Genomic DNA, 7,500 nt, shown 5'->3' with positions numbered 1-7,500 from the left:
CGCTCTTTACAGCCTTCGCCGTAGTATCCATTCTGACATTCTGCAAACAGTTCAGTGTCGTTCAAAGAAGATAATATCATGAACATTCACATTTGTTACTCAAGAAGTCCATGGTCACTGCAAATTAATGAAGGAATGGAAAGAGAGAGAGAGAGAGAGAGAGAGAGAGAGAGAGAGCAGGAGTATGGACTGTGCAGGTAATTGGAGGGTGGTGGTGGTGGTGGTGGTGGTGGAAATATATCTCCCTAATCAGCAATTTACTTACAAGTGCAAACTGTCTCTTCCTACCAACCTCTTCCTCATACATTAACACACACACACACACACACACACACACACACACACACACACACACGCGCGCGCGCGCGAGAGAGAGAGAGATGTTGAGGGTAACGATAACTACGTCAGTGATGATGCTGAACAATGATGGTAAGACAAAGTGTGACCCTGCCCAAGAACAACATATCACTGCAAATTAAACAAAGCATGGTCCAAGATAGACGGGCGCAACAGCCGAATGGTTAAAGCGTTGGACTGTCAATCTAAGGGTCCCGGGTTCGAATCACGGTGATGGCGCCTGGTGGGTAAAGGGTGGAGATTTTTACGATCTCCCAGGTCAACATAATGTGCAGACCTGCTAGTGCCTGAACCCCCTTCGTGTGTATATGCAAGCAGAAGATCAAATACGCACGTTAAAGATCCTGTAATCCATGTCAGCGTTCGGTGGGTTATGGCAACAAAAACATACCCAGCATGCAACCCCCCGCCCCCCGAAAACGGAGTATGGCTGCCTACATGGCGGGGTAAAAACGGTCATACACGTAAAAGCCCACTCGTGTGCATACGAGTGAACGCAGAAGAAGAAGAAGTCCAAGATGAAGGAAAACTATGAAGAATAATGAGGTCGATGATGACGAAAGGAGAACGACTTCAATGTTGAAAATGACAAGAAAACAGTAACAGCGGCAACAGTAGTAAGAACAACAACAAGAAATATAAGAAAAAAACCAACAGTAAAGAACAACGATAGAAGCAACACAAACAGTCTGAAAGGTCATGGATGTACGTATATATATATATGTTCTGTGAATGAAGCACACCACCAGTGTCTTTTCTGCATATGATCTGACTGAAACTGGGTTCTCATCTGACAGTACATCATCTTGTGTTCACCAAGCCTTGACAGTCCTTTGCTTTCACACCATAGCCAGAAAACAGTTCCCTCCCACCTGTGTGTGTCCACGGGCAATTCCCACTGAACACCATTGCTGTCATTACTGAAGGGTATGCGAGATGACTGCAGGTTGCATGAAACGCTCGTCATAGACCACAGCATTCACAGACATTGCTTCACAAAGATATGTAAAGAACGTTTCAACATTTATACTGATCTTTTTTTTTTTCTCTCTCTCAAATTATGAATTTGATGCACTGGTGACTCAAACACAGGAGTACATTGCTGGCCTAAAGGACTGGATTACTCTCAACGAGCTGCAACTAAAGGATGATAAGACTGAATTTATGATAACCTGTCCAAAGAAGTTTCGTCAACATCCTTCCTTTCCTGACTCTGTTCTGATCAATAACACACCTGTTTCACTTTCTCCTTCTGTTCGCAGTCTCGGTGTAATCCTAGACCAGTCTCTTTCCTTCCAACAGCACACATTCGAATATCTGTGAAGTTGCCTATTTGGAACTGCGTAGAATCAGCTCTATCCGCCACTATCTCTCAACCGATGCAACCAAGACACTTGTATGCTCTCTGGTTCTCTCAAGATTGGATTACTGCAACTCTCTTTTTGACCGGCCTTCCCAAATATCTGTTAGACAGACTCTAACGAATTCAGAATAACGCTGCCAGACTCATTTGCAGAGCTTCTAAATTTGACCATGTTTCTCCTCTCCTTCAGTCTCTCCACTGGTTGTCTGTTTCTGATCGAATAGACTATAAGCTATCCACTCTGACCTTTTCTGCAGTCAACGGATCTGGCCCCAAGTATCTTTCTGAACTCCTCTATATACCTCACCTCAGAAGTAAGACCTATGGACACAGATCGTTTTCTTTTCAATCGCCAAAGACGTGGAACAAGCTCCCTGATAAACTCCGTTATTCTGATTCCCCCGCATCTTTTAAATATCGTCTCAAAACTCACCTTTTCCCTCAGCAATAAGTTCAATTGTGGCAGGTCCACTTCCTTTGCGTGTGTATACATATGTATGTGTACATAACTACATACATGTATATGAATGTGTATCTTGTGTGTGTGTGTGTGTTTATGTAGTTTGTGCCTGCCTATGTGTGCGTATGTGTTAGGGTAGCTGTTACATACACATGTACGTTAAAATGTATGTATACAGTGTGTGTGTGTGTGTGTGTGTGTGTGTGTGTGTGTGTGTGTGTGTGTGTACTCACATTTTGGTGTGTATATGTAACATAGATGTAATGTTTTATGTTAACAAAAGCGTTTTTGTAAAGCACCTAGAGCAAATTTCTGGATAGTGTGCTATATAAGTATCCATTATTATTATTATAATATTATTATCATTATTATTATTATTATTATTATTATTATTATTATTATTATTATTATTATTATTAAATTAATGGTGAAAACATTCACAGGAAATTATTCATCAGAATTAACAGGACTGTTTCATCAAAAGCCATAGTTGTTATTTCACACACACACACACATACACACACACACACGCTCACTCTAAAATCATGCTGCATACACATCTCGTCCAGATGATCCAGTCTCAGTTCTTACTCCCACTTGCTACCGACTCCAAATACATGCATGCTTGTGAAGGTGGGGGTGGGGTGGGGTGGGGGTGAGTTGAAATTGGTATGCCGGACACTCAAGAATGTGAACAAACAAGCATGCATACACACATCAGCATAGACAATCACACAACTGGCGCCCATGCATTCCACATCGACACCCCAACCGACAAATCAACATTTATATCAGATCAACGTCCTCAGTGAGTGCACAGTACACTGTCTCTAGTTCATTGTGTGCACAGTACTCTGTCTCCAGCTCAATGTGTGCACAGTACACTGTCTCTAGTTCATTGTGTGCACAGTACTCTGTCTCCAGCTCAATGTGTGCACAGTACACTGTCTCTAGTTCATTGTGTACACAGTACACTGTCTCTAGTTCATTGTGTGCACAGTACACTGTCACTAGCTCACTGTGTGCACAGTACACTGTCTCTAGTTCATTGTGTGCACAGTACACTGTCTCTCGTTCATTGTGTGCACGGTACTCTGTCTCCAGCTCAATGTGTGCACAGTACACTGTCTCTAGTTCATTGTGTACACAGTACACTGTCTCTAGTTCATTGTGTGCACAGTACACTGTCACTAGCTCACTGTGTGCACAGTACACTGTCTCTAGTTCATTGTGTGCACAGTACACTGTCTCTCGTTCATTGTGTGCACAGTACTCTGTCTCCAGCTCAATGTGTGCAAAGTACACTGTCTCTAGCTCAATGTGTGCACAGTACACTGTCTCTAGTTCATTGTGTGCACAGTACTCTGTCTCCAGCTCAATGTGTGCAAAGTACACTGTCTCTAGCTCAGTGTGTGCACAATACTCTGTCTCTAGCTCAATGTGTGCACAGTACACTGTCTCTAGTTCATTGTGTGCACAGTACTCTGTCTCCAGCTCAATGTGTGCAAAGTACACTGTCTCTAGCTCAATGTGTGCAAAGTACACTGTCTCTAGTTCATTGTGTGCACAGTACACTGTCTCTAGCTCAATGTGTGCACAGTACACTGTCTCTAGCTCAATGTGTGCGCAGTGCACTGTCTCTAGCTCAATGTGTGCACAGTGCACTGTCTCTAGCTCATTGTGTGCACAGTACACTGTCTCTAGCTCAGTGTGTGCACAGTGCACTCTCTCTATCTCAATATGTGCACAGTGCACTGTCTCTACCTCAATATGTGCACAGTGCACTGTCTCTAGCTCATTGTGTGCACAGTACACTGACTCTAGTTCATTGTGTGCACAGTACACTGTCTAGTTCATTGTGTGCACAGTACACTGTCTCTAGCTCAGTGTGTGCAGTGTGCACTGTCTCTATCTCAATGTGTGCACAGTACACTGTCTCTAGCTCAGTGTGTGCACAGTACACTGTCTCTAGCTCAGTGTGTGCACAGTACACTGTCTCTAGCTCAATGTGTGCACAGTGCACTGTCTCTAGCTCAGTGTGTGCACAGTACACTGTCTCTAGCTCAGTGTGTGCACAGTACACTGTCTCTAGCTCAGTGTGTGCACAGTACACTGTCTCTAGTTCAATGTGTGCACAGTACACTGTCTCTAGCTCAGTGTGTGTACAGTACACTGTATCTCAATGTGTGCACAGTACACTGTCTCTAGCTGAGTGTGTGCACAGTGCACTGTCTCTAGCTCAATGTGTGCACAGTACACTGTCTCTAGCTCATTGTGTGCACAGTACATTGTCTGTAGCTCAATGTGTGCACAGTACACTGTCTGTAGCTCAATGTGTGCACAGTACACTGTCTGTAGCTCAATGTGTGCACAGTACACTGTCTCTAGCTCAATGTGTGCACAGTACACTGTCTGTAGCTCAATGTGTGCACAGTACACTGTCTCTAGCTCAATGTGTGCACAGTACACTGTCTCTAGCTCAATGTGTGCACAGTACACTGTCTCTAGCTCAATGTGTGCACAGTGCACTGTCTCTAGCTCAATGTGTGCACAGTGCACTGTCTCTAGCTCAATGTGTGCACAGTACACTGTCTCTAGCTCAATGTGTGCACAGTGCACTGTCTCTAGCTCAATGTGTGCACAGTACACTGTCTCTAGCTCAGTGTGTGCACAGTACACTGTCTCTAGCTCAGTGTGTGCACAGTACACTGTCTCTAGCTCAATGTGTGCACAGTACACTGTCTCAAGCTCAGTGTGTGCTCAGTACACTGTCTCTAGCTCAGTGTGTGCACAGTACACTGTCTCTAGCTCAGTGTGTGCACAGTACACTGTCTGAAGCTCAGTGTGTGCACAGTGCATATAGTGCACTGTCTCGAGTTCAATATCCACAATATCTACACATAGGACTGTCACTAGCCACGGAACGATTCACATTTTGTAGGGAGTATGTTCTTTCACTACGTAGAGCAGTCAACATCATTGACATACGAAAAACATGCACAAGAGTTCGTTGAAAGTCCACAAAGTTTGGGGGGGTTTACATGCTGGATGTGTTCTTGTTTCCATACGCCACTGAACGCCGATATGGATTACATGATCATTAACGTATTTGATCTTCTTCATGCGTATAGACACGAGAGACAGAGAGGGAGGGGGAACATATGCACACACAATGTATGCGCGCGCGCACATACACACAGGCACAGAGATGGGGGTCTTATTTCCACTTTCCTTTCTTTTTCATCCAAACCCATATGTGATGTTACACCATTATCGTCATCATCACAGTGTGGTGCTGTAGAAAGAACTTGCATTGATAGCGTCAGCAACAGCAGCAGCAGTAGTAGTAGTAGTAGTAGTAGTAGTAGTAGTAGTGGTGGTAGTGGTGGTAGTGTGGTGGTGGTGGTGGTGATGATGGCAGCAGCAGTGTTGGAAGTAGAAGTCGTAGTTTCTGCAGCAGCAGCAGAAGCAGCAGGAATAGTAGTAGTAGTAGTCGTTTCATCTTTGTCGTGACATGCACAGCAGCAGTGCTATCGTTCATGTCAGCTGATTATTTATTGATCTGCCCATACATCAGCTTTTGTTGTTGTTGCTGTTATTGTTGTTGTTGTCTCCTTTTGTTAATGGTTTGGGTAAAGGTGAGGTGAGGCGAAAACTGACCATTGCTTGAGGTTGTTAAATTCGGGTGTAGCATATGTCATGAGGTTTGCCTCCACCACAGCCACCATCACTACCACCACCACCATCATCATCTCCACCCTTCATCTCCTTCTCCTCATTATTACCTCCACCACAAAATACCACTACCACCACCACCACCACTATCACTTTTATCATCATTATGTGGAGTGATGGCCTAGAGGTAACGCGTCCGCCTAGGAAGCGAGAGAATCTGAGCGCGCTGGTTCGAATCACTGTTCAGCCGCAGATATTTTCTCCCCCTCCACTAGACCTTGAGTGGTGGTCTGGACGCTAGTCATTCGGATGAGACGATAAACCGAGGTCCCGTGTGCAGCATGCACTTTGCGCACGTAAAAGAACCCATGGCAACAAAAGGGTTGTTCCTGGCAAAATTCTGTAGAAAAATCCACTTCGATAAGGAAAAACAAATAAAACTGCACGCAGGAAAAAATACAAAAAAATGGGTGGCGCTGTAGTGTAGCGACGCGCTCTCCCTGGGGAGAGCAGCCCGAATTTCACACAGAGAAATTTGTTGTGATAAAAAGAAATACAAATACAAATCATCATTATCACCTTCACCCACACTATCATGACTACAAAGTACTACCACCACCACCACCACCACCATCATCATCATCATCATCGTCGTTGCCGTCGTCATCGTTGTTGTCATTGTCACAGGGCACGTGACTCACCATAGATCTCCACCTCGGCAACGCTCAAGGCCTGGTGCGGACCTCCGGGCTTGGTGAGTTTGACCTTCTGGCCGGTCATGGGCAGCCCTGTCGTGATGTTGATGACCCTTGAAAGCGAAACGTCACTGACCTGACCCACGAACTGCTCATCAATGTACACCTCCACATTTTTTAGTTCATACCAGTCTGCAAAAGAAAATCCAAGAACGGGATTGGTATACGTGTCTATTCTGTTTTGTTTATTTCACTTCATTTTATTTTGTTGTTTTGTTTTGTTTTCTTTGGTTCTATTTTACTCTAACTGTTCTGTTCTTTGATGCTCGCGGGCACACACACACACACACACACACACACACACACACACACGCACGCACGTACACACACACACACACACACACACACACACACACACACACACACACACACACACAGAGTCACGGTGTTTTCTGAATGGACACCACTGTGCACTGACACTGATCAGATAAAAAAAGAAATTAAGAAAAGAAAAAAAGAGGAAAACAAACAAACAAACGAAACAAACACTGACACACAGAACAACATCAACCCACCAGTTCACCAGATCATCCAGCCAGCCATGCAGTGCGCACCACCCTCTCACCCTTCCTTCCACCTACTCTCTCTCTCTCTATACACACACACACACACACACACACATATATATATATATATATACATACATTAGAAAATGTTGTTATGTTCATACCCCTTCATATGGGGCTTTGGCCTTAATGAAATAAATTCCAATTCTACCTACCCTCCCGTTCAAGAGATTTAGTAAAAACACACAAAACAACAACGAAACAAAACAACAACAACAACTTACAACTGGAACAGGCATAGAGCGTAATCAGCTGTATAGTGACTGGCTCCTCCAAGTCCACTTGCCAGTACGGATCTCCACGTTCGTTTCCTTTGCTGGGACT

General features: G+C 44.3%; 1 protein-coding gene across 1 annotated transcript in view; it reads right to left on the bottom strand.

The window, feature by feature from the left end:
- The window catches only part of LOC143285264 (uncharacterized), a 29,609-nt gene that overhangs the window by 97 nt on the left and 22,012 nt on the right, over window positions 1-7,500 (bottom strand). The window contains exons 2-4 of the mRNA XM_076592521.1: window positions 7,401-7,500; window positions 6,557-6,742; window positions 1-40 (exon numbers count right to left, since the gene is read on the bottom strand). The exon at window positions 1-40 is cut by the window's left edge and continues 97 nt beyond it; the exon at window positions 7,401-7,500 is cut by the window's right edge and continues 119 nt beyond it. Of these exons, the coding sequence (XP_076448636.1) occupies window positions 1-40; window positions 6,557-6,742; window positions 7,401-7,500 (326 nt within the window). The remainder of the gene's footprint in view (window positions 41-6,556; window positions 6,743-7,400) is intronic.

Source organism: Babylonia areolata, chromosome 8 (assembly GCF_041734735.1).
Source record: "Babylonia areolata isolate BAREFJ2019XMU chromosome 8, ASM4173473v1, whole genome shotgun sequence".
NCBI lineage: Eukaryota > Metazoa > Mollusca > Gastropoda > Neogastropoda > Buccinidae > Babylonia > Babylonia areolata.
This window is presented reverse-complemented; position numbering and strand designations above follow the sequence as displayed.